We start from the raw sequence: 27,399 nt of genomic DNA on the forward strand, positions 1-27,399 counted from the left end.
GTAAAATAAATAGAAGCGTGTGCAATATATAAAGGATATTTCATGCTGAAAAACTATCATATTAAACACCAATGGTATTCACTTAGTTGATGGTATATATTTAGGATCATGTTTTACAGCTTTGTCATTCCATTTGTTATATTACAATTACATTTGATTATTCTACACCTTTTATATGTTATGAAAATTCCATTAAAAATGTCAGTTGTTTACTGGTAAACTTCGAAGGTTTACCTGAAATATACCCTCCCTTTGCAACCCTAGGTCTCATATCCTCTCTCTCTCTCTTCCTGATAGTTTCCCTATGTGAGGATCCCGACACAGGCACCTGGTCGCTGGACATAGGAGACTTGTTGAGGTTCTCCTCTCAGGTGGCTCAGGGAATGGACTTCCTGGCATCCAAAAATGTAATAGAACAATACAAATGTAACGAATAACATAACTCATGTAGTGTAACATGCAGATGCACACGCGTACATATGAATGACGCCTATGTTGTCTTCGTGCAGTGCATTCACAGGGACGTGGCGGCTAGGAACGTCCTCTTGACCGATGGCCGTGTGGCTAAGATCTGCGACTTCGGCCTCGCCAGAGACATCGAGAATGACTCCAACTATGTGGTGAAAGGAAATGTGAGTAAATAACATATCAAGATATCACTTTAGTTTTAGAGGCTCCGATCCTTGAATGATTGCGAACTATGATATGATGATGATCTCTAAATCTATTGTGTTCCCAGGCCCGTCTGCCAGTGAAGTGGATGGCCCCTGAGAGCATCTTTGAATGTGTGTACACAGTGAAGAGTGACGTCTGGTCCTATGGGATACTGCTGTGGGAGATCTTCTCTCTGGGTGGGTCACACTGGCATGTGATGACAAAAATACTGTCTTATGTTGAATTAATCAAAGTTTGTGTCCAAATGAAATATCTGAAATAAATATTTGGTTGGTATTTCTAGGTAAGAGCCCATACCCTAATGTTGTGGTGGACACCCGGTTCTACAAGATGATCAAAGATGGATGCTACATGTCTCAGCCGGACTTTGCCCCTCCAGAAATGTGAGTATTGTACTTCAAGGTGGGTATATCAGTGAAGAGATGTGACGTTACCTGACAGCCTGCTGCACTCCCACGGCTTGTTCTCCTCAGATACACCATCATGAAAATGTGCTGGAACCTGGAACCAACAGAGCGTCCGACCTTCAGTACCATCGGACAACTTATCCAAAGGCTACTGCCTGACCAGCCAGACCATGTAAGATGGACTTAAGTGACACACTGCCTAGTGGTTAGAGCATTGGGCCAGTAACCGAAAGGTTGCTGGGTTGAATCCCCGAGCTGACAAGGTAAAAATCTGTCGTTCTGCCCCTGAGCAAGGCAGTTAACCAACTGTTCCCCGGGCACCGTGAATGTCGATTAAGGCAGCCCCCCACACCTCTCTGATTCAAATGCGGAAGACACATTTCAGTTGAAGGCATTCAGTTGTACAACAGACTAGGTATCTCCCTTTCACTGTAGAAAATATTTTAAAGTTTAGTCTCTCTCTTAGCATTCCACTAACTTCTAATCATTCCCTACAGCTAGATCTACTGTACTTCTAAAAAAAGTTTTTGAATGTGATATAAGTATCCTGACTTCTGCCAGACCTACAGGAATGTGCAGGATAAGACTCCACAGCAGGGGGCAGGAGAGCAGGGGGACCCAGCTAAGACGAATGGGGATTGTGATCAGACACTGAACCAGGAGGGAGAGGAGGAGCCCCTGATGAAAAAGAACCACTACCAGTTCTGCTGAGAGCACATCAGGCCATCATCAATGACTATACATTCACGTTAACATCTGTCAATCACAGGCAAGAGATGGGTGGATACACACCAGTTTATCCAAATGTCTTGATTCTCATTGTACTGAACATGATTTCAGTGCCACACAGTAGCTGCCAGTAAAGCAACATTGGGAACTAAGCTTTTATGCCTTGATCATGTTATGCCTTGATCATTGATCAAATGACCAAAAGCTCATAATTAGGTCATATAAATCTAATTATCTTTAAAAGCTGCAATATGTACGCTTTTGGGTGACCCCACCAAATTCACATAGAAATGTGAGTTATAGATCTGTCATTCGCAGTGAAAGCAAGTCTACGAAGCAGTAGATCTGTTCTGTGCACTATTTCTGTTCTGTGCACTGCTTTTCCGTTCACAAGTTTCATTTTTGCATCTTTCACTTTCTATTTTGTACACAAGCTTCAAGCAGCTGAAAAAAAACAATATATTTTGTTATTTCACAGAGGCTTAGACGGTACAATGATTCACAACACTATACTTGCTTGTTTTGTCATAAACTGAAATGAGGCATGCTATTAGAATGTTAGCAACCAGGAAATGGCTGAGCGATTTATAGATAATGTACCTTTAACATTTATGAGATACTTTACTAACTGATCTAACCGGCTTGATAAACTTGATGAATGTCTATTGGAGAATAAAGGCAGTTACATATGCAGCTTTCTGTTTCCAAAAATCCCAAAATTCTCAACACCAATTTTACTGAACTGAGATCAACATTTCAGCACGCCTAAGCAGCACAAAAAGACATAGTTATTGCAAACGTTTTACTATTATAGTGTATAGTAGCAACATAGTCTCTTTTGAAAGTTTTTCTTGAGTGTTTGAAAATCTGAAGTGTGTGAACTTCAATGGAACCAAATGATTTTTGTTTTTTGTCTTGCCTTCAGCGTAAGAAATGCTTTACATTCAACTGAAACGTACTGTAACTCTTGGCACGCTCAACACCAGCTTCACAAGGTAGTGACCTGGAATGAATTTCAATTATCAGGTGTGCCTTGTTAAAAGTTCATTTGTGGATTTCTTAATATTTTTGAGCCAATCGGTTATTGTGCGGAAAACTTCAAGAACTTTCAAAGTTTCTTCAAGTGCAGTCGCAAAAACCATAAAGCGCTATGATGAAACTGGCTCTCATGAGGACTGCCACAGGAAAGGAAGACTCAGTGTTACCTCTGCTGCAGAATATAAATTCATTAGAGTTAACTGAACCTCAGATTGCAGCCCAAATAACAGAGGAGACTGCGTGAATCAGGCTTTCATGGTCAAATTGCTGCAAATAAACCACTAATAAAGGACACCAATAAGAAGAAGAGACTTGCTTAGGCCAAGAAACACGAGCAATGGACATTAGACCGGTGGAAATCTGACCATTGGTCGATGAGTCCAAATTTCAGATTTTTGGTTCCAACCGCTAAAGGTGAATGGATGATGTCCACACGTGTGGTTCCCACTGTGAAGCATGGAGGAGGAGGTGTGATGGTGCTTTGTTGGTGTCACTCTCTTATTTATTTTTTATATTCAAGGCAAACTTAACCAGCATGGCTACCACAGCATTCTGCAGCAATACACCATCCCATCTGGTTTGAGCTTATAATTTGACTTCAACAGGACAATGACCCAAATCACACCTCCAGGCTGTGTAAGGGCTATTTGACCAAGGAGAGTGATTGAGTGCTGCATCAGATGACCTGGCTTCCACAATCACCTGAACTCAACCCAACTGAGATGGTTAGGGATCAATTAGACCGCAGAGTGAAGGAAAAGCAGCCAACAAGTGCTAAGCATATGTGGGAACTCCTTCAAGACTGTTGGAAAATCATTCCTCATGAAGCTGGTTGAGAGAATGCCAAGAGTTTGCAAAGCTGTCATCAAGGCAAAAGGTGGCTACTTTGAACAATCTAAAATATTTTTTAAAAAGTTTTTGGTTACTACATGATTCCATATGTGTTATTTCATAGTTTTGATGTCTTCACTATTATTCTACAATGAAGAAAATAGTAAAAATAAAGAAAAACCTTGAATGAGTAGGTGTGTCCAAACCTTTGACTGGTACAGTATATATATATATACAGTGCATTCGGAACCTTTGACTTTTCCACATTTTGGTACATTACAGCCTAAGTCTAAAATGCACTACATAAAACATTTTCCTCAATCTACACACAATACCCCATAATGACAAAGGGAAAATATATATATATTTTTTGCACATGTATATTGTAACGGCCCTGGGTTTATACGCGCAGAAATAGACTCTGCCGCACGAACGTGCTTTTGCGGCACAGTCGATAGCGCGCCGGACCTCGGACTCGCAGGTCGAGGGTTCAAGACCTGCTCCCTGCTTTTTCATTACAATATAAAAAAATGAAATATCATACTCACGTAAGTATTCAGGCCCTTTGCTATGAGACTCGAAATTGAGCTCAAGTGAATATTTTTTTCATTGATCATCCTTGATGTTTCTACAACCTGATTGGAGTCCACCTGTGGTAAATTCAATAGATTGGACATGATTTGGAAAAGCACACACCTGTCTATATCAAGGCTCGCATAGTTGACAGTGCATGTAAGAGTGAAAATCAAGCCACGAGGTCAAAGGAATTGTCCATAGAGCTCCGAGACAGGATTGCGTTGAGACAGATCTGGGGAAGGGTACCAAAAAATGTCTGCAGCATTTATTAAGGTCCCTAAGAACACAGTGGCCTCCATCATTCTTAAATGGAAGAAGTTTGAAACCACCAAGACTCTTCCCAGAGCTGGCCGCCTAGCCAAACTGACAAAATCGGGTGAGAAAGGCTTTGGTCAGGGAGGTGACCAAGAACACGATGCTCACTCTGACAAAGCTCCTCTGTAGAGATGGGAGAACCTTCCAGAAGGACAACCATCTCTGCAGCACTCCACCAATCAGGCTTTTATGGTAGAGTGGCCAGACGGCAGCCACTCCTCAGTAAAAGGCACATAACAGCCCGCTTGGAGTTTTCCAAAAAGGCACCCAAAGGACTCAGACCATGAGAAACAAGATTCTCTGGTCTGATGAAACCAAGATTGAACTCGAAGGCCTGAATGCCAAGCGTCACGTCTAGAGAAAACCTGGCACCATCCCTATTGTGAAGCATGGTGGTGGCAACATCATGCGGTGGGGATGTTTTTCAGCGGCAGAGACTGGGAGACTAGTCAGGATTGAGGGAAAGATGAACGGAGCAAAGTACAGAGAGATCCTTGATGCAAACCAGCTCCCGAGCGCTCAGGGCCTCAGACTGGGGCGAAAGTTCACCTTCAAACAGGACCACGAACCTAAGCACACAGCCAAGTTTTTTTATTTGTAAAAAAAATTGCAAATATTAAAAACCTATATTTGCTTTATCATTATGGGGTATTATGTGTAGATTGATGAGGGGGAAAACGATTTAAACCATATTAGAACAAGGCTGTAACGTAACAAAATGTGGCAAAAGTCAAGGGGTCTGAATAATTTCCGAATACACTGTGTGAGTATACGCAACCCTAGATTTGTGTCAAGGCTAAATCTCGTGGAACTATGAAATAGTATGAATAAATTCCTCAAAACACGTTTCAATCATTTCAATCATTTTTTAAAAATGTTGGTAACCCCTTTTATAAAAGTCATAATTCCCTCAGAGCCGGTGTTCGTGCCAATATATCCTACAAACACCGGCTTCTCGGGCATTATCACTTAAATATATACTGAGTGTACAAAACATTAAAGACGACCAGATGACCAGGTGAATCCAGGTGAAAGCTATGATCCCTTATTGACGTCACTTGTTAAATCCACTTTAAATCAGTGTAGATGAAGATTTTTAAGCCTTGAGACATGGATTGTGTATGTGTTCAGAGAGTGAACGGGCAAGACAATAGCTTTAAGTGCTTTGAACAGGTTATGGTAGTGGGTGCCAAGAACTGCAACACTGGTTCGTTTTTCACGCTCAACAGTTTCCTGTGCGTCTCAAGAATACCCCACCACCCAAAGGACATCCAACCAACTTGACAACACTGTGAAGTGTTATGCTATGGATTTCATTGACTCCACATAACCAGTCCCGGTAAAGGGTATACTTTCCCATGCATATAACTTGTCTTGAGGAAGTCGAGTGTGTATACATGTAACAGTATAATTTTAAACCGTCCCCTCGCCCATACCCGGGCGCGAACCAGGGACCCTCTGCACACATCAACAACAGTCATCCACGAAGCATCGTTACCCATCGCTCCACAAGAGCCGCGGCCCTTGCAGAGCAAGGGGAATTACTACTTCAAGGTCTCAGAGCAAGTGACGTAACCGATTGAAACGCTATTTAGCGCACACCGCTAACTAAGCTAGCCGTTTCACATCCGTTACATACACATACCCAAAAATGTGCATATTAGCTTTTATTTTTTTTGCACAGATTTCTTGAAAACATAGAGTCCAGACATTGCGAAACACGGTCAAGTTACTTTTTTGCAATTCTGGAAGATGACTCCCTCCCTTCATAACCACAAAAACTAACCATAAAAAAATAAGAATTCAGAAGAGGGGTTGGATATTAAAAAAAAGGTAAGGCTGAGTGATGACAATCCACAGGTGAATAACTGTCATTTATGCTGATCTTTCATGGACAGTTGCCACAATTGACCTCATTCCCCATGTGTGTGACTGTTTGTGACACTAGGGGGTACCCTTGCACACAATTCATTAACAGAGTTCTAACGAAACAGCCACTCGGGCTCCATCTCAGACTGACCCTCACCGACATCCTCTTCTCTGTGTGGCCACGTCACGTACTTTCTATAGCCCGTTCTATTACGTCGTTATGAGCCAGACAGCTTGGAGTGTGGCTCGCTCAGAGTAACTTCAGACTAACCCGAGACCAACGTTTCCTTCTAATAAAAAGCCTCAGAGATACAATAGGTGTGAAAATGAGGTCCACTGTCAGATAAAGAATTCTCCCTACTGTGCTCTCAGCAAAGGACATTGCTGTATTAACCTTTCGGGCTCTTTCCCAAACTTTCATGAAAGCTCCTGCAGGGCTATATTTGTCTGAGACAAAATAGTTGGAGAGGCCTTCTATATTTAAAGGAATTACAAAACAAAGCCAAATATAAAGGCTTCGCTTTCAGAGTTGCCATCTGAAAAGTGCTGAAACCTCAATCTCTAATGGGTACATACAGTAACATAGATCTGTCTTGGTTCTATGATAATGGTGTTTGGGTTCGTGTTTTCCTGTGAAACCGTTGAGGGCCCCAGGCCATGGCCCACAGTGTATGTTGGAGAAAGACAACATTCCATCGTGTTTCCTGCCATTAATCTAGAGCAGGTTCCTGGGAACCTGCCTGTCACTCACATCGCAGAGATTTACTGGGTCTGAGGCTGGATCTGAAAAGCTTCCGCCTTGTTCTCATGTCTCACCTGCAGCCTTTGTCTGTAACGTTACACACTGGGATGACATTTCAATGACCTTTGTCTTCTTTTATTTGGCAGAATAAAACTCATTTTCCGGCATCTGTTGCCCATCAACCCTTCGTTGTGATTAGATCACATCTGCTAAGAGAATCTACAGAGATCTATTGCATCTAACAGCGTGTCGTTTATGAATCGCGTATACCAACTTCATGCTTTACACATCCTTCAAATTTGATATGTGCACATTTAACGTGCCAATCCAACCCCAAAATGCAGCGTAGATTTGATCTACTTTATGGTTATTGTCTACCAATCCAGCCATATTGTAATCCCCTTTCCGTCACTCCTTAGTCTTTGCCTCATTGTAAGAGTTCACGTTTGTGAGTTGCGTTAGGTGCGAGCTCCAACACGTCCCCAATAGTAAGGGATCTACCGCACACAGATATCTCAGATATGCACTGGCAAGACCTGCTACTGTGCACTACAAAAGCCTTGATCGCCTCCAGCACTAAAGGCACTAGCAAGATTTGTAACTCATGAAATTTGACATTTATAAAAAAGGGTATGTGGAGAGAAGAGAGTTGTGGCCCGAGAGAGGAGCTGCTCATCACTACTGTGTCATGCAGAATATTGTCTAGTCTACAAACTGGAGCAATCTTTGGTAGTCCCAAGGACGAGCTGTTGAGCTTACAGCATACGATGGCCAGCTGCTGACTTACTTTCACCCTGCAATACCACTCGTCTTCCATTTACTTTCTCTGTTACTCCAACTTAGAGACAATTCATGTACAGAACACTTGTGCTCCGGTTATACAGTATGTTATGTGAGTGTGTCTCAGTTTGAACCCCAAAAAAAAAAAAAAAACTCCAGGCAATGGGGGAAATAGAGCAGTTGTTTGGTGGAAATGAGTGTTTTGGCTGTGGGAGAATTGAATTAGCCAGATATTGTAGTTGGGGAGATGTTCATTAGGAGCGGGATAAACATGGCCCTACTTGAGAGGATTGAGCCCATTAAGTGTAATGACTGTGGCTGGCCAGAGCCGAGCCATACTCGCTGCCTGGCTGGCTGTCCCCACGCCAACAGCATGATGACGACAGATGTATAGCAGTTGTACACTAGGTGGACTCAAACAACCGCATTCAACAAGTAAGATGTGAGATTGCTTTGCAGATATTGATTAAAGATCATTGCATCAATACACTCTTTGGGGAAAAAAAGGTGCTATCTAGAACCTAAAAGGGTTATTTGGCTGTCCCCATAGGAGAACCCTTTGAAGAACCCTTATTGGTTCCAGGTAGAACCCTTTTAGTTACAGGTAAAAACCCTTTTGGGTTTCAGGTAGAACCCTTTCCACAGAGGGTTCTACATGGAACCCAAAGGGGTTCTACCTGGAACCAAAAAGGATTATTCTGTCGGCACAGCCGAAATACCCTTTCGGAACTTTGTACCAAGGAATCAGGGAAGTCAACTTCTCAGCATAGCCATATTCAATGACTCAAAATGTGTAAATCCTTTCATACAGCTTAGTAACTCATAAACAGCCCATCTGTACTACTAAAATAAAAACAATTGCCATTTAGCAGATGCTTTTATCTAAAGCAATTTACAGTAATGCATGTGTAAATTTTTTACATATGGGTGGTCCCAGGAATCAAACCCACTACCCCGGCTTTACAAGCACTATGTTCTACCAACTTAGCTACAAATGACCACAACTCCTTCTGCTGCTCAATCATCCATGAAAATAACCATTGCTGTACAGTTGGATTGACTATTCACTCACTAGACCACCATGCCAGCATTGACACCCATGTCAGGGATTTACAAAGACAGGCATGACATATCTAAAGTGTACTGTAGACTGTCAGCGATGGGAGGGTCGAGGAGGACAGTAGACAATCACACAGCACATAGTAAGGGCGATCATGCAGTTTGGTAGGTTATGTTTTGATAGCATTGAATCATAGAAGGAGTGCTTCTGCTTCTCCCCGCTTTACAGAGCAGTACAGTAGACCACCCTGAAAAGCAGGAGGCCAGGTGGTATGGTGATAAGAGAAGAGGCCAAGTCAGATACGAACACCTTTCTGGAGAAGCACATTGCTTCAGCATGTTACAGGGAAATGTACAGAGTGAGCATTTGAAAATAAGAGATTATACTGTAGATATTGAAAATATAGCACCTTAAAAAGTGTGCTCACCAAGCGTCAGAGACAACAGTACTCACTGGTACACAGGCTCACACACACACACACTAACTCCCAGTCTGGAGAGGCGGTGGCAGCTACTCCCAAAACAGAGAGAGTTAAAGGGAGAGAGAGAAAGGAGGGCACTCTGCCGAGGGAGCCTGCCTGCTGTCACATGTGTCTGCGCTCACTTCCTCTGTACTCGGGCTTCACTGGAGACAGACACAACCCTACACTCTCTCACCCCATCTGGACCTGCAGGAGCCCCTATGGAATCTGGCCTCTCAATCTCTACACCTCTTTTCTGATTAAGATCATCTACAAGGATCTGATTCCAAATACAAAGCCTTCAGAGGGAAACTCAAGGGAGTCGCGATGGAAATACTTGGAATGAAACAATGAAAGTGGTCTCACATGCTGTACGAAGTGAAAGAAAATACTTCCTGGAGGAAAATGCTGTGTTTGAAAGGCACTCTACGGGGCTCATCTTATCTCAAGGTCAGTTCCTGGCTAAGGAACGAGGAGATCCTTGTGCTCTGTGGGATGAGAGTTCAACTGTGGGGCATTAGCTGATCCTTCATCATCTCCCCCTCGTCCTCCTCCCGCTCCCCCTTTCATCCCAGACACACCATGTGGATATTATCTTTAGTCCTTTGGATTCTCAATGTCACCAATCTCACTCATGGTTATGACTATGATGAGTACCCGGGTGAGGAGGACACAAAGGTGAGTAACTAAACAACACGCTGCTTCTTTTGGATGATGTGTCATATTGTACGGTACAGATAAGAATTGGCCAGACAAGGCTCTTTCCCGATGAACCTTCATTATGCTCAGAACTCTGATTTCAGTACAGAAATAAATAGGCATGTGAAGGTAATAGACTACTGTTATTGACTAAATCAGTTTGTTGACTAAATGAGTTGTCACAATAGTTTTTTTTTAAAGGAGACAGGCGGTTTCCTTGTTACTCGTCAGTGCTTTCACTACAGCGGGTGTGTCTTTAGTTGGGCAATAAAACATCCTCCTCGCCTTGTGCATCATTAAAGGTGAATGAGTTAGTCATGTTGTACCTGTCTACTTCCACTATTGAGGCGGGTAGTAGGCCATACCTTTAGACAAGAGAGAGGGACTGTCAATTTGGACAAAAGGAGACGAGTGAGGTTGAATAGCAAAAGTGACTAGGGATGGTTACAATTGAGTTGGCTACCTTGTTTAAATTGTGAGGTAAACTGACAATGGGTTGTGTGTGATGATAAACACTCACCCTGAGCGATCGATCGTGCGGGAGGTATACACCGTTTATCTATTGGTCAGCCATGACCTCATGTTGCCAAGGGGATGACCTCATGTTGTGTGATCTGAGCAGGAGCTTACCGTCAGCCACAAGGGGTGACATTTGCAAGTCCAGTGGAACCGAAATCACACAAGCGGCTTACATAAAAGGCCACGTTCAAAATGTGAATACTAAACAACATTAGAAGCAGCTACAGTGCCTTCAGAAAGTATGCGTGCCCCTTGACTTATTGCACATTTTTTTGTGCTACAGCCTGAATTCAAAAAGTATTTAAAAAAATAATAATTCTCACCCATCTACACACAGCACCCCATAATGACTAAGTGAAAATAGATTTTTGGGATTTTTTTGCAAATGTATTGAAAATGAAATACAGAACCATCTAATTTACATAAGCATTCACACCCCTGAGTCAATACCTTGTAGAAAGCACATTTGGCAGCATTTGCATAGCTTTAAGAGCTTTCACACCTGGATTGTACATTTGCCCATTATTCTTTTAAAAAATGCTTCAAGCTCTGTCAAATTGGTTGTTCATCATTGCTAGACAACCATTTTCAGGTCTTACCATAGATTGTCAAGTAGATTTAAGTCAAAACTGTAACTCGGCCAGCATTCCCTGACTTCTTGGTAAGGAACTCCAGTGTAGATGTGGCCTTGTGTTCTAGGTTATTGTCCTGTTGAAAGGTGAATTCATCTCCCAGTGTGTGGTGGAAAGCAGACTAAACCAGGTTTCCTCTAGGATTTTGCCTGTGCTTAAATCCATTCCATTTAATGCTCTCCCGTCCTTAATGATTACACACATACCCATAACATGATGCAGCCACCACTATGCTTGAAAATGGAGAGCGGTACTCAGTAATGTGTTATATTGGATTTGCCCCAAACATAACACTTTGTATTCAGGACAAAAAAAGTTAATTGCTTTGCAACATTTTTTGCAGCATTACTTTAGTACCTTGTTGCAAACAGGATTCATGTTTTTTTTTAAATATTTTAATCTGTACATGTGTACTTCCTTCTTTTCACTCAGCCATCTAGGTTAGTAGTGTGGAGTAACGACAATGTTGTTGATTCATCCTCAGTTTTCTCCTATCACAGCCATTCAACTCTGTAACTGTTCTAAAGTCACCAGCAGTTTCCTTCCTCTCTAGCAACTGAGTTAGGAAGGACACCTGTGTCTGTGTAGTGACTGGGTGTATTGATACACCATCCAAAGTGTCATTAATAACATCACCATGCTCAAAGGCATTTTCAAATGTCTGCTTTTTATTTTTTTTTACCCCATCTACCAACAGTTGCCCTTCTTTGCAAGGCACTGGAGAACATCCCTGGTCTTTGTGGTTAAATCTGTGTTTGAAATTCACTGCTTGACTGAGGAACAGATACTTGTATGTGAGGTAGTCATTCAAAAATCATGTTAAACACCGTTATTGCACACAGAGACCATGCAACTTATTATGTGACTTATTACTCCTGGATTTATTTAGGCTTGCCGTGACAAAGAGATTGAATACTTATTGACTCAAGACATTTCAGCATTTCATTTGGTTTTAATTCACTTGTAAAAAAAAATAAATAACGTATTCCACTTTGACATTATGGGGTATTGTGTGTAGGCCAGTGACAATTCAGGCTGTGACAACAACCACATGTGGAAGAAGTCATGGGGTGTGAATACTTTCTGAAGGACCTATAACGTATATTTGAAAATGTCTGATAGTGAACTCAAGGCTTTCATCTGAAAATGGAGACCTTTGATTGTAACAGACATAATAACCTTGTTCCTTATCTCTAGGAAAGAACTTGGCTGATCTCAATGGAAAAAAATATGATCTTGCGTTGCTTTGTTTTCCCTGGGCTCAGACAGACACAGTGCTCCATACTGGCTCAGTTTCCATTCCATCCCTGACAGAAGTGACAGTCTAGCATTACCAACCTGGGGGAAAAAATAACAGCATTTGTTTCCATAAGAGATAATGACAAGGTAGCACCCAGGCTGCTTGGTGGGTGTTGATCTCTGAGGCAGACAGTGATAATGTTACAGTGACGCCCTTAGGGTTCTTATCGTAGTAGTGACAGATTACAACTTAGTTACAGACATTTCTGACTTATCAAATGGTCTTTATTACAAACATGTTTTTTTTCTATATGTTGAGATACCCATCCGTGTCATTTTATATATTATTTTCTACGTAATATATTGCAGTGGATGATCAACATAAACTGAATTTTGGTAGATCAAAGATTTGAATTTGATGTTCTCATTGCTCATTTTCCCGATTCCTCATCAGGCCCCACTGGTTGGCGAAGGTATTAGTGGTTTGGACACCGTCTCCAATGTGGACGAGCTGGTGGAGCTGTTGTACCCAGAGTACAGTCTGGTGCAGCACTGCCTACGTAGGAAAGCCTTGCGCACCTCTCCTCCTCTCCATGCTGAAGACGATATCTGGGCCTGGGGCAAGCCCAGGGAGCTGGCACTGGTCAAGTCTGACAGCACCATTGAAGGTAAGGCTCTTCAGTCGAATGGCCCTAACAACAGCAAACACCAATTGAGAGAGAACGTTGTCTGCCTATCTCACACGGGGGAACTGCTAGCGCGATAGCCCATTTCTCCCCCAAACCCACAGATGGGAGCAGTACAGCTGTGTGTCGTTGTTAAAAAGGAGAGAGAAAAGCCTGTTCTTGTTTTCCTAACAGTTAAAGAGGCCCCTCACTCTTCCCTCCCCACTCATCAGAGACTGAGTGTTCTCTCTCTGCGCTCTAGTATAAACTAGCTGTGTCTGCTTCCTGATCACAGGAGCTCATCACAGAAGATATAGGCCCTACTGGAGAGCTGATTAAGGCTGAGTGGACCCTTATAACCTAAAGGACAATGATAGGAGGTGGCCTGGCCTCAGTTCACCCATTTACACAACAGACCTCCAGATGCCATTGAGAGAAAGTTGTAAAAAGGGCACATTACAAAACTGTTGATCTTGCTCCATTGCCTTTCATTGACCAGCCCCAACCTCTATGAAATGATGCCAGAAACAATTCAAAGAAAGGACATCAGAACCACAGACTAAAATTAAGCAAACAGTCAGCTCCAGTGACTAAAAGTCTTATGAAGGAAACAGTCACGCTGGACAATCAAACAGTCACGCTGGACAATCAAACAGTCACGCTGGACAATCAAACAGTCACGCTGGACAATCAAACAGTCACGCTGGACAATCAAACAGTCACGCTGGACAATCAAACAGTCACGCTGGACAATCAAACAGTCACGCTGGACAATCAAACAGTCACGCTGGACAATCAAACAGTCACGCTGGACAATCGACCAGTGGCAGAAAGTAGGACATCAGATTGAATTAGAAGACATTAAACAATGATATTTTACAAGAGACATCCCAAGATGAAAGAGCTGGGCAACACACAGTCAAAGCCACTTATTGTGTCCTTCCATCAGACAATATAATAATAGACGTTTATTGGCCCGACGCCAAGTTGTCTAAAAAGTTCATATCATTAGGGGTTAGCTTTTCTCATTCTCCTCTCTTTGAGTATTTGCAGTCTGTTGTCCTCATATTCTGTTACCGAGATAAATTGCACATTGTTACGGTGATCATCCGACAACAGAAATTGCACTAAAAAAGGAAATTATTTGTTGAATTCAATCTTTTAAAACACGGACATTACTCTTACACAATGTGGCTTAGTGGGTGGCAGTGTGGTTCTGTGGTTAAGTTATTGGGATGGGCTTTCCAAAAGAAAATTGCCCTTTACAAATCCAACCAAATTTGTAGGTGGGGGACGCTGTCGATGAGGTTGCAACCAATTAGCGCAGCAATATAGCCTAATAATGCAACTGCATTATTACCTGGGTGGCTGAAGATGGTCAACAACAGAATGTTCCCGACGATTCTATTCCACATTAGTCAGGATTAGTTATTATTCTCTAGACCTTGGTGGCCCTGTGTGGCTCAGTCGGTAGAGCATGGTGCTTGCAACGCCACGGGTTCGTTTCCCGCTGGGACCACCCATACGTAAAACGTACGCACGCTCAAGTCGCTTTGGATAAAAGCGTCTGCTAAACGGCATATTGTATTATATCATCCCTGATAACCTGTCTCTGCTAACGCCACTCCATACATCCCCAGTCATTCTGGAGGAGATCCAGCGTACCATGTGTACTCCTCGGGAGGTGTGTCTGGAGGTGTCTAAGGAGTACCCGGAGAGCACCAGTCACTTCTACGTGCCTCGCTGTGTGTCTGTGCACCGCTGTGGGGGCTGCTGTCCCCAGGAGGGTCTGTACTGCACCAACACCAGCCACATCTACATCAACAAGACGGTGAGCAGCGGAGGACAAACTAGATATCATTCGACATTTTAAAATGACGCTACTGTACAGCGTAACACTTCAAGTCGCTCTTATACCCGCGTTGTACCAATGGCACAGCTTTAGTAACAACATTGTATTCAATAGATGCCGAATCCGAATGTTAGTCATTGACACTGTGTTGTTTTCCCCTGTGGCCTCAGCTGGTGGAGTTGTCTCACCGTGACCGCTCTATGGTGATGGTGGCGTTCGTCAACCACACGTCCTGTGAGTGTCTGTCCAAGAGGCCCCTGCACTCCGTCATCAGGAGGGCCGCTGCAGCTCACCTCACCGTGTGAGTGAGTAGTGAGGACTAGTCCACTTTAAGACGTAACCTCTGACGCTGCCGATCGAGACACAATGTGCGCACGCACACACACACACACACACACACACACACACACACACACACACACACACACACACACACACACACACACACACACACACACACACACACACACTTCATTATTATTAAAGGCCCAGTGCAGTCCAAAAAATTGGTGTTTTCCTGTGTTTTATATAGACGGGCTGGCTGACAACGTCACAAAAATTATGCTTGCGCATCGATGGGTCCGGAAGCCTTGCCAACAACTGTAACCACTCCCAGAAAATGTATTTGGTTTATTTTTCAACAATTTTAATTGAAAACCATCACAGTAAGGTACTTAATTGTTACCCAGAAAATATTTGATATTGAGATAAAAATGGCTGCATTGGACCTTTAAGGAATACAGTATTTGGTTCATATTAAACAATATCGTCCAGTTTTAATGCAATGTAATAATATAGCTGACTGACTAAGCCAAGGATACTAAACCATTCCATCTAATCCTATTTTATGTGGACCAGCATCTGACGATGTAAGTGAATGAGCTAGACCATCAGCTATTCCGTCACAAGTGCTTTGCATGTGCATTTGCTTTTGAACTGAGGCCATGGAGAAGAGGCCATGTTTCCCCCTGCTCTCTCCTCGTCTTTCTGTGTCCAGCCTAACTGCTCCAGACGGCTGTGTGTAGGCTGTCTGCCAGGCCAAGGCCAGCAGGGAGGAGGGCCAGGGGATTCAGTTCCCTCTCACAGACCGCCCATGGTGTCCAGACCATTCACAGGAATGCTTTGTGAGAGTAGCAGTCCCCCTAAGCCAAGACCTCTGATCTGATCCTGGCCTGTGTGTCCCTCCTTCCCTCTCCAGGTGTTCCCCGCCAGATGTTCCCTGCAGTACAGGACTGGCCTGGGACCCCACCAGCTGCCTGTGTGTTCCCATGGACACAAGCTCCTTCTCAGAGAGAGAGCTAGGTAAGTTAAACTAGCCCGTACCCATACAAACCCAGTACAGTCGTTTCCGTATGCCAACACCGAGAGACACTGTAGCCCATAGGTCAGGGAGTTGGTAAATGAGAATGATATAATGCCTCGCCGCATTGAAGTGAAATGTACTAAACCACATGTCTGTCTAGAGGTCAAGAAGTGACACGAACTAGCCTCTCTCCTCTCCACCATCTGTTGCAGAGCCCCTGGAGTCAGCCTTGCTGGAGCTGTGTGGCCCCAACAAAGTCCTGGATGAGGACAGCTGTGAGTGTGTGTGTCAGAACGGTCTGACGGAGGCCAGCTGTGGGCCAGGCTGGCGTCTAGACCAAGAGTCCTGTGAGTGTCTCTGTGAGGACCAGCCCGGCCCAGGGACCTGCCCACCCAACCAACGCTGGGACCCAGATCTGTGTGGCTGTGTGTGCCGGGCAGAGTGCCCCCGTAGTCAGCCTCTCAACCCAGAGACGTGCCTGTGCCAGTGCAGGGAGAGTCCTCACACCTGCCTGCTGCAAGGCAAGAGGTTCAACGCACACAATTGCAGGTAAAACAATTGACTCTAAAACACAGACAGCACAACAGAAGAGGGTGAAAGTTCAAACACTTCACATTTCATTAGGCCTCATGACACCGGTGGACATCCCCATTGCTATTTCTAGAAAACTATTCCCAGAACTATGATGCGGGTCAAAGTAATAATACGCGGTTGACCTAAGTGTGACAACTTGGGAACACATAGTACAAAAGCTATAACTGCTATAGCCACAGGTTATTTTAATTTGGCAAGTGCAACACACAACCTGTTCCACTTAAAGAGGAGACCGAGAGGAATTAAATAGACGAAACTCAAACTCAGTGTGAAGTCTGAATCCAGATACTGTATCATGAGCAATATGTATTTCAGGGGAATCTGTTCAAACATAATGATAGTTATACAAAATATTATTTCACACTTCCGGATAATGACAAGACATTAATGTGAAGAACTACTCCAGCGTGAGAATTCATATCCTGTTTACGTCCCTTTACAATGAATCTGGATAAGCGAGGCAAGGCACCTGCCACATTTCTTTGGAATGTAGAAACCAGACTTTCCAGAAAGCACAGAATTCCCCTCTTGCGAGAGATTAAAAATAATGTTTTATGTTCTATCCAAACAGCGGAAAGAGTTAGAGCATGTTTTATCAATGAGACAATGGGGATTGGTCCGAGATCACACACACAACTCGCTTACACACGCAGGGTCATGCAAGTGGGTCACAGTTGAGTTGAAGCTACAGTACATTGCGTAAAACCAACTGTTCTATCGGTTTCTCTTCCCCTCCACCAAGCTGTTACCGGCTGCCCTGCAGAAAGCCACACAAGAACTGTCCAACTGGCTTCTACTACAGCCACTACGTCTGCCAGTGCATACCCAACCACATGAGGTCAGAGGAGTGGAACTGACAAAGCTGGTGTCACTAGCACTGGTGCCAAACTGCAATGTACTGTAACTGTATGGTGAAATAGAGCAGAAATGAAGGCTGACCTGACCACAACCATTGTCCACATGGGCCGGAATAGAGAAGAAGGTGTGGCAGAGAGGACACTGACCAAATGGTATTCTATACTCAACAATAATATAAACACAACATGTAAACTGTTGGTCCCATGTTTCATGAGCTGAAATAAAAGATCCCAGAAATTTGATATTTGCACAAAAGCTTATTCCCCCCCCCCCCAAACACACATTTGTTTACATCCCTCTTAGTGAGCATTTCTCCTTTGCCAGGATAATCCACCCACCTGACAGGTGTCACATATCAAGAAGCAGATTAAACAGCATGATCATTACACAGGTGCACCTTGTGCGGGGGACAATAAAAAGTCCCTCTACAATGTGCAGTTTTGTCACACAACACAGTGCCACAGATGTCTCAGGTTTTGAAGGAGCGTGCAATTGGCATGCTGACTGCAGGAATGTCCACCAGAGTTGTTGCCAGATAATTGAATGTTAATTTCTCTACCATAAGCCATCTCCAACGTGGTTTTAGAGAATTTTGCAGTACGTCCAAACGGCCTTACAACCGCACACCACGTGTAACCACGCCAGCCCAGGACATCCACATTCGGCTTCTTCACCTGCGGGATTGTCTGAGATCAACCCCTTGGACAGCTGATGACACTCAGGATTATTTCTGTCTTTAATAAAGCACTTTTGTGGGGGGAAACTCATTCTGATTGGCTGGGCATGGCTCCCAAGTGGGTGGGCCTATAACCACCCAGGCCCACCCATGGCTGTGCCCCTGCCCAGTCATGTGAAATCCATAGATTAGGACCTAATGAATTTATTTCAATTGACTAATTCCCTTATATGAACGGTAACTCAGTAAAATCACTGAAATTGATGCATGTTGCTTTAATATTTTTGTTCAGTATATTTCTACGTCTGTGAGGAGGAGCCATTTAACTGATACAGCTGTGAGGAGTCCCCAAATTTTTTCACTCAGGGCCCCCTAATACAAAAATGTTAGCTGACATGCCCCCCTTCCCCCTCTGCTGACCGCCCCACAGTTTGGAAGCCACTGATTTAACTAAATCAGCTAAGAGGAGTCATTTAACAAATTCGGCACATGAGAATGTACTGAAATGGTCCGCAAAAGAGTGAGCAACTTGTAACAGATGACTTGTGTTTTTATGTCACTAAAATAACATGTAATGAACGAACCCAGTCCTTTGTAACAATCAGTGTGTTATAAATTATAATGTTTTGATCTGTGAAAAGTGACAAAGCAACTCGCTGTAACTTTTGTAATAAATACCAACAATAGCTATGTTTGCAATGTACAGCAAGTGCGTAGGCTATATGTATCTCGAAACCCTTTCACATTCCCTCTACAACACAACATGGAGACTAGACTGTGGGAATATGTTCATATATTCTCCTGATAGGCCATGATCAACATGTTCTCCATCTTCAGGCCAGGGAACAAAAATGGAGCACTGTCCCCATTCCACAATTATCAACATTATGTAGTTGTCTACATACTGCAGTCATGGACATCATTGACATTGCCTCAGATACAGTGGCTTGTGAAAGTATTCACCCCCAATGGCAATTTTCCTATTTTGTTGCCTTACAACCTGGAATTAAAATGTTTTTTTGGGGGGGGGGGGTTGTATCATCTGATTTATACAACATGCCTACCACTCTGAAGATGCTAAATATTTTTTATTTTGACACAAACAAAAAATAAGACACAAAAACTGAAAACTTGAGCGTGCATAACTATTCACTGCACAATTACAGCTGCAAAGTGTCTTAGGGTTTGTCTCTATAAGCTTGTCACGTCTAGCCACTGGGATTTTTGCCCATTCTTCAAGGCAAAACTGCTCCAGCTCCTTCAAGTTGGATGGGTTCCGCTGGTGTCCAGCAAACGTTACGTCATCAGACAGATTCTCAATTGGAATGAGGTCTGGGCTTTGACTCGGCCCTTCCAAGACATTTAAATGTTTTCCCTTAAATCACTTAAGTGTTGCTTTTGCAATATGCTTAAGGCCATTGTCCTGCTGGAAGGTGAACCTCTGTCCCAGTCTTAAATGTTTTGAAGACTGAAACAGGTTTCCGCCAAGAATTTCCGGGATTCATCATTTCTTCAATTCTGACCAGTTTCCTAGTCCCTGCCGATGAAAAACATCCTCAGCATAATGCTGCCACCACCATGCTTCACTGTGGGAATGGTGTTCTCGGGGTGATGCGAGGTGTTGGGTTTATGCCAGACATAGCGTTTTCCTTGATGGCCAAAAAACTACATTTTATTCTCATCTGACCAGAGTGCCTTATTCCATATGTTTGGGGAGTCTCCCACATGCCTCTTGGCGAAAACCAAACATTTGCTTCTTTTCTTCTTTTCTGGCCACTCTTCCATAAAGCACAGCTTGTGGAGTGTACTGCTTAAAGTGGTCCTATGGACAGATACTCCAATCTCAGCTGTGGAGCTTTGCAGCTCCTTCAGGGTAATCTTTGGTCTCTTTGTTGCCTCTCTGATTAATGCCCTCCTTGCCAGGTCTGTGAGTTTTGGTGGGCGACCCTCTCTTGGCAGGTTTGTTGTTGTGCCATATTCTTTCCATTTTTAATTATGGATTTAATGGTGCTCCGTGGGATGTTCAAATTTTCTGATATTTTTTATAGCCCAACCCTGATCTGTATTTCTCCACAACTTTGTCCCTGACCTGTTTGGAGAGCTCCTTGGTCTTCATGGTGCCGCTTGCTTGGTGGTGCCCCTTGGTTAGTGGTGTTGCAGACTCGGGGGGCCTTTCAGAACAGGTGTATATATACTGAGATCATGTGACACCACCTGTGTGCAATCTAACTAATTATGTGACTTCTGAAGATAATTGGTTGCACCAGATCTTATTTAGGGGCTTCATAGCAAAGGGGGTGTATACATATGCACGCACCACTTTTCTGTTTTTTATTTTTTTGAAACAAGTTACTTTTTTCATTTCACTTCACCAATTTGGACTACTACAAAAATCAATTTAAATTACAGGTTGTAATGCAATAAAATATTTTAAAAAATGCCAAAGGGGATGAATACTTTGCAAGGCAGTGTACAGTATGTGCTGCATTTAAAATTAGTTTAAAAAAATGACATTTATATTTATTGTAAGTGACCCTTGCACCTCTCTGAGATGACAGAGTCATGGTGTAATTGGGAAGGAAGAAAATAATACTTAAAATGTAAGACCCATGCATATACTGTATTGTACAAAATGTGTGACTTAACTTGTGTGACATACTGTAGTCAGTGGTGACTGTGAATGAAAAGTGTGTGTCTACACTACATGGCCAAAAGTAAGTGGAACAATTCATTCCAAAATCATGGACATTAATATGGAGTTGGTCCCCCATTTTGGTGCTACAACAGCATCCAGTCTTCTGGGAAGACTTCCCACTAGATGTTGGAACATTGCTGTGGGGACTTGCTTACATTCAGCCACAAGAGCATTAGTGAGGTCGGGCACTGATGTTGGCCGATTAGGCCTGGCTCGCAGTCTGCGTTCCTATTCATCCCAAAGGTGTTCAATGGGGTTGAGGTCGGGGCTCTGTGCAGGCCAGTCAAGTTCTTCCACACAGATCTTGACAAACCATTTCTGTATTGACCTAGCTTTGTGCACGGGGGGCATCGTCATGCTGAAACAGGAAAGGGCCTTCCCCAAATGGTTGCCACAAAGTTGTAAGAACAGAATCGTCTAGAATGTCATTGAATGCTGTAGCGTTAAGATTTCCCTTCACTGGAACTAAGGGGCCTAGCTCGAACTATGAAAAGCAGCCCCAGACCATTATTCCTCCTCCACCAAACTTACAGTTAGCACTATGCATTGGGGCAGGTAGCGTTCTCCTGGCATCCGCCAAACCCAGATTCGTCAGATGGTGAAGCGTGATTCATCACTCCAGAGAACAAGTTTCCACTGCTCCAGAGTCCAATGGCAGTGAGCTTTACACCACTCCAGCCGATGCTTGGCATTGCACATGGTGATCTTAGGCTTGTGTGCAGCTGCTCAGCCATGGAAACCATTCCATGAAGCTCCCGACAAACAGTTATTGTGCTGACGTTGCTTCCAGAAGCAGTTTGGAACTCGGTAACCAAGGTCAGACGATGTTTACGCGCTACGCGCTTCAGCACTCTGCGTTCCCATTCTGTGAGCTTATGTGGCCTACCACTTCGCAGCTAATCCACTGTTGCTCCTAAATGTTTCCACTTCCATAACAACACCCACAGTTGACCGGGGCAGCTCCAGAAGGGCAGAAATGCGACAAACTGACTTGTTGGAAAGGTGGCATCCTATGACGGTGCCACGTCGAAAGTCACTGAGCTCATCAGAACAGGCCATTCTACTGCCAATGTTTGTCTATGGAGATTTCATGGCTGTGTGCTCGACTTTATTACACCCGTCAGCAATGGGTGTGGCTGAAATAGCCAAATCCACTCATTTGAAGGGGTGTTCACATATTTTTGGCCACGTAGTGTGTTTTTAATGTCTTATCATATTTGTATGGTATTTAAAATAAAACTTGATTGGCTTTGGTAAATGTGTACGGTGTGTGTTTGATACAAGTGTGTTAAAAGGGGTATTCCCAGGTAGCACATAACATTCTGAGAATCCTATGCTCGGTGAGCACGTGTTGTCCTATAGTTATTTTGCATACAACCTTCCCACAACATTCTGGGAATGGTGCAGGATAGTTGCTTGGCTTTGGAACATTCTCAGCACATTTAAGGAATTTGACAAAATAACAATTTTCTTGGCGTTTCATTACTTTAACAGAACGTTTCCTAAAAGTTCAAATGAATTAAGTTACAATTAATTGCATTGGTAATGTTCCAGGAACGTTCTCCAACTTGTTTGACATTGGGAATATTCTCAAATAGTTCAGAGAACGTTAAGAAACAACTTTCTTCTGTGGGAATTTCAGTACACCAGCATAACATTTTCTGCAGGTTTCCTCATTCTTCCATTTAACGTCATGTTCTCAGAACATTAATACGTTAGTAACGTTCAAAGAACAACATATATATTCCGTTCTCAGCGTCAACAAAACTCTCTCTATCCTCCATCTTGTTAAGTGTGTTGGCCGCGCCCACTAATTGACCACATCTGATCTTAATGAGTGCTTGTTTCCTTTGAAATGGGGTCTGTTTTAAAATACATAACTGTTCATTTTAGTCTGAGTAAAAATAAAAAATAAACATGGCATGCTATCCATGTGGCACAGTGGACTAAATCCATGTATAGAGAATCTCACTGATGCACTGCCACAAACAAAATCTGTGTGTTTGCATGATTAATGCCTAAGGAAATTAATTTCAATGTGTCCTATCTGTGCTTGGGAGTTCAAAACAGTTAACCTAAGCTAGCAGTGTTAATACAAGTCTTATTGAAACATTCAGTGAAAGTTAAGGAAATTATTTTTAAAAACTCAAAATAACCTTTAATTTCCATTCTCAGAACGTTAATAAAACCTCCCAGGAAAACTTTCAGGAAACACTAGTAAAATGTTCTGAGAACCACTCAAAACGTTCAATTTTACTGGTAAGGAAACTTATGGCTTCGTTCCTTAGAACCAATGGGAAACCAAAAACGTACGCTCCCACAACTTCCAAGGAACCATATGTGCTAGCTGGGTTGGTTGCATGTCAGGGAGTTTGGCAACAGACTATGGGAACCAGACCAGACTAGCACCATGGTGTGTGATGTGTTCACAACACCTTCTCCAATCACAAAAGAAAGGCAATGAAAACACACACCCCTGCAGTGGAAATGGATCCAGGACCTTAGTCTCAAATTCCTCATACCCGCCATATGTGTCCGGAACAATAAACACACTACACCGAGGTCAATTGCAGAGAGATCTAATTCCCTTCTGGCTTGTGTCTGTAGAAACTGCCATCCACAGTTGGTCCTCTAAACCAGCTCATTCCTCTGTACAGAAACGTGACCGCATAGCTAAACTGAGTGATAGTATCTTTTGTTTGTGATATTCAAAAAAGTTTGGTTTATACATACAGAGTAGAGACAGTACTTGAGACAGGAAGGTTGACTTCACTTTTTATCAAGGGTGATATTTTTTCTTAGAGGTCACATCGTTTTGTTTTTACAAGGTTAAACACTGAACGTCACCACCAGGAAAAGCCATTCAATTTCAAGGCTGCACCTCAATCTTACATAAAGTGTCTATCGTCTTGTGAAAATTAAATTCTCTCTTCCTGCCTTGTGTTGTTCTTAAACCTGGAGCATTCATTAATCCATCAACGGGTGCCATTATTGGGGGTGAGGAATGGATACACACAATTCTCTTGGCATAAATTGTGGTAAAGATACTGTGTATTGCTTGGCCAGGACACTCAAGTCTGAATCTGCAATGTGAAGTCTTAATAATCATCACGAATTCATCTGAATGAAACAACTGACTGCAGCAACCTTTCATTTGGATACACGTTATGTGATGCTGGACACGTTCATTCACGAGTTCTCACCTCAAGGAAAAACAACAGAGAGAGAAAAGTAGAAAAAGGGCAGTAAAGAAGGGTGGATTTACATGATTAAAATATGTCTCGTGAGATCTCGCTCTTCAACATCAGCCTTGGAAGTGGTGTGGCCAAAGCTACATTCCTGCTTCATGTGTGCACCTATTAGCATACTGTAAATACAATATAGACAAACCAAGTGAGCATAGCAATTCAGACTGCACAGGTGCTTCTCATCTAAACCATATTGCACAGTTGATACATGCAATGATTGGCAAATGTGTGGATATTTTAAAATCCTGCGTGCAGTTCTAAAGAAATGGCTAACGAGCGCTGCACAATGACTGCAAGTCTATGGGTATCTGCAAGCACACTAGAAGATACCCATACACTTCCAGTCCTTGTGCTAATGCTAGCTAGCATTGGCTAGGGACATTACCTCCAACGTCCTTGACACAGAGACTTAAAAATGGTTCATCTGACTCTGGGGAAGTAGATCAAGAGTCTCATTGCCAAAATCCGGAAGTGTCCCTTTAAATAGGTAATTGGGGTAATTACTGGGAAAGGGAAAGGTGGACACCTAGTCAGTTGTACAACTGTATGCATTCAAATGTGTCTTCCACATTTAAACCAACCCCTCTGAATCAGAGGTAGCGTGGGAGACGTCGCTTACAGTGAGATTTCAATCTAAATCGTGTCTCTTTACCCGAGTAGCTCTCCTGGACCTAGTTTGTGTCGTCAAAGTAGCGCAGAGTAAAAGAGGCCCTAAGATTGCAACCATCTGTCTACATTCAAAAGTGAGATGTAGCAATAAAGCGATTGGAAGTGTATTAGTGCTGCTAGGGGTATGTATATGAGTGCTTATTGAGGCCTCAGCAGTCACCACCGCAGCGGGAGAGACTGACTGTTGCTTTGCCACTCATGTCTGGAGAGTGGGCGTTTAATAGCCCAGCAGGATTACTGTGATTGGGTGTCGGTTCTCCTTTCAGCCAGTTCACAGCAGCAACAGCGTGAGACGATCAGTCTCACAGTATCTTAACATATACAACCAAATGGGGCCGCGGAGGAATAGAATGATGGCTTTTCTGTCAATTTCCTTTTCCTCCACCACCTGTTCAAACACAGAGGTCTCTTGAGACAGACACCCATGTTTTAGGAAATATTGATTTCTGTGAAACTAGCCTGTGGAGCTCGGTCTGTTCCTCTCTAAGGAAATGTGGTATAGTACCCCTTCCGCTTGAAGCTATTTGTCAGTGAAGATACACTCCCACCATATGTATTTGGACAGTGAAGGATCATTTGTTTTTTGGGGCTCTATACTCCAGCGTTTTGGATTTGAGATCAAATTGTTTCATATGAAGCGACTATAGAATGATGTCTTGTATTTGAGGTGGTTTTCATACATATCCACCCCCCATGTGAAGTCATCAAGTATTTGGGCCAAATCACTTATAGTCAAAAGTGTCGAATTTGGTCCCATATTCCTAGCGCGCAATGATTACATCAAGCTTGTGACTCTACAAGCTCGTTGACTGCATTTGCAGTTTGTTTTGGGTTGTTTTGCCTAGTAGTAAATGATGACTGTATAGACGGGCTGTGACTGTGAGGCTGAACTGTGTTGTGAATGCTGTAATACGTTTGACACACGGCATCTCCCACTACAAGAAACAGTGCAAATAAAAATAAAAAAAAACTGTTGGAACACATTTAACACACAGAACTGTTGAACAGATAACAAAGATTAGCATTTTCTAAAGAGATAAAAAGGGAACGTTTACAACAGTTGATCATATAGACCTAAAAAAAAAAGAAAAGAAAACACACAAATAGCATCAGTTACCTCTCGAATGAAACTGCTTGTAGATGGAACTGTGTCAGACCATGTTAACGCGTTCACATTTGGAATGTGTGACGCAAGCTAACCTTCTGGAATGAAAACATCCCCCCCCAAGCGCTAATCCGAGGACGGTGTTTCACCTTTCAATTCACGATTTCTTGGGTGACAAAAAACATCCGACACAACAGCCAATCACAACTAGCTTCTCAGGACTTGAGTTGTGATGCACCGGTATGGTGTGATGTGTGCATTAAAGCGGCAATCCGCAGTTTGAACGATAACAACGTGGCACCCCGCCACTGATTTGGCAAACAGCTGAGGGATGGGGCTGGAATAATGTAACCACTCTCAAAATCCTTGTCAGAGCTTTGGAGACACGGACTGACCGTCCATGATATCAACATTATAGTTGCGGGTGCACCATGTTTGTTTAGATTTAAAAACAAGCTTATACTTTGGGTTCTGATGGGGTAGGACAACTAAGCTCATAAGTTATTTCCTTCACGAATCAAAAGAGTACACATCATTCATTTAAAAAAGTCTAAAAACTACCAACTACAGATTTCCCCTTAAAACAACACAAGATCATTTCTCAACCTCCCCAGCAAGTGTCTGCTTGCACTGTATTTGTTCAAATCACCACGGTAAATCCACATTCCTTTCGTTCAATTCAAGTTCACTTCCCCGTATTTCTTATGTCAATGTTTTCACCAAATAAACACACATGGAGTGAGTTTGGCAAATGGCATTGTGACAACACTTGCTGCCAGAGCTGTTATACTGCCAGCCTTACATGATTAGTCAGAGTTTACTACAGTACGCAAAGCAGACGCTATTGTTAACGTGTACACAGTACAGGTAATGTAGAGCTGATGTCAGTGAGAAGTGTTGGCCTGCAGCTCCCAGGAAGCACGGTAACATGATTATAGCCCTACACCAGCCCTACCCCCAGTGCCAGAGAGATACAGTGTGGGAATTAGTAAACAGATTCTACTGAAAAATCTCAACCCTGCAACCCCGCTCTCTCCCGATAGAGTATGGCTGGGAGAGCTTGGGTTGTGTATTATTCAAATCAGCAGCTGTAAACCCAAACACAGGAGAACTGAATAAACTATGCCATGAGAGGAAAAGCTCTCCTCATTTAAACCCACTTT

At 43.0% G+C, this 27,399-nt stretch overlaps 2 protein-coding genes and 1 long non-coding RNA gene across 5 annotated transcripts in view; 2 read left to right on the plus strand and 1 right to left on the minus strand.

Annotated features, from left to right (window-relative positions):
• Positions 1-5,423, plus strand: part of LOC118390547 (macrophage colony-stimulating factor 1 receptor 1-like) — a 27,784-nt gene extending 22,361 nt beyond the window's left edge. For 2 of the 3 annotated variants that reach the window (XM_035781221.2, XM_035781222.2), the window contains exons 16-21: positions 298-407; positions 510-632; positions 740-851; positions 959-1,058; positions 1,149-1,254; positions 1,644-5,423. In XM_035781221.2, the coding sequence (XP_035637114.1) occupies positions 298-407; positions 510-632; positions 740-851; positions 959-1,058; positions 1,149-1,254; positions 1,644-1,793 (701 nt within the window). In that variant the 3' untranslated portion in view covers positions 1,794-5,423. The remainder of the gene's footprint in view (positions 1-297; positions 408-509; positions 633-739; positions 852-958; positions 1,059-1,148; positions 1,255-1,643) is intronic. The other variant, XR_008060638.1, reaches the window with a different exon arrangement.
• LOC118390549 (uncharacterized) lies at positions 477-26,848 on the minus strand. Its single transcript, XR_004826959.2, has 3 exons — positions 26,249-26,848; positions 1,110-1,176; positions 477-613 (listed from the first exon to the last, which is right to left on the minus strand). It is a non-coding gene; the product is annotated as an uncharacterized LOC118390549 (long non-coding RNA).
• LOC118390548 (vascular endothelial growth factor C-like) lies at positions 9,517-18,085 on the plus strand. Its single transcript, XM_035781225.2, has 7 exons — positions 9,517-10,160; positions 13,026-13,239; positions 14,877-15,067; positions 15,259-15,389; positions 16,287-16,390; positions 16,604-16,940; positions 17,728-18,085. The coding sequence occupies exons 1-7, from the start codon at positions 10,065-10,067 to the stop codon at positions 17,840-17,842; spliced, it is 1,188 nt and encodes a 395-aa protein (XP_035637118.1). The 5' UTR covers positions 9,517-10,064; the 3' UTR covers positions 17,843-18,085.
• Positions 26,849-27,399: the final 551 nt, after the last annotated feature.

This window comes from Oncorhynchus keta, chromosome 11 (genome assembly GCF_023373465.1).
Source record: "Oncorhynchus keta strain PuntledgeMale-10-30-2019 chromosome 11, Oket_V2, whole genome shotgun sequence".
NCBI classification, from domain to species: Eukaryota; Metazoa; Chordata; class Actinopteri; order Salmoniformes; family Salmonidae; genus Oncorhynchus; species Oncorhynchus keta.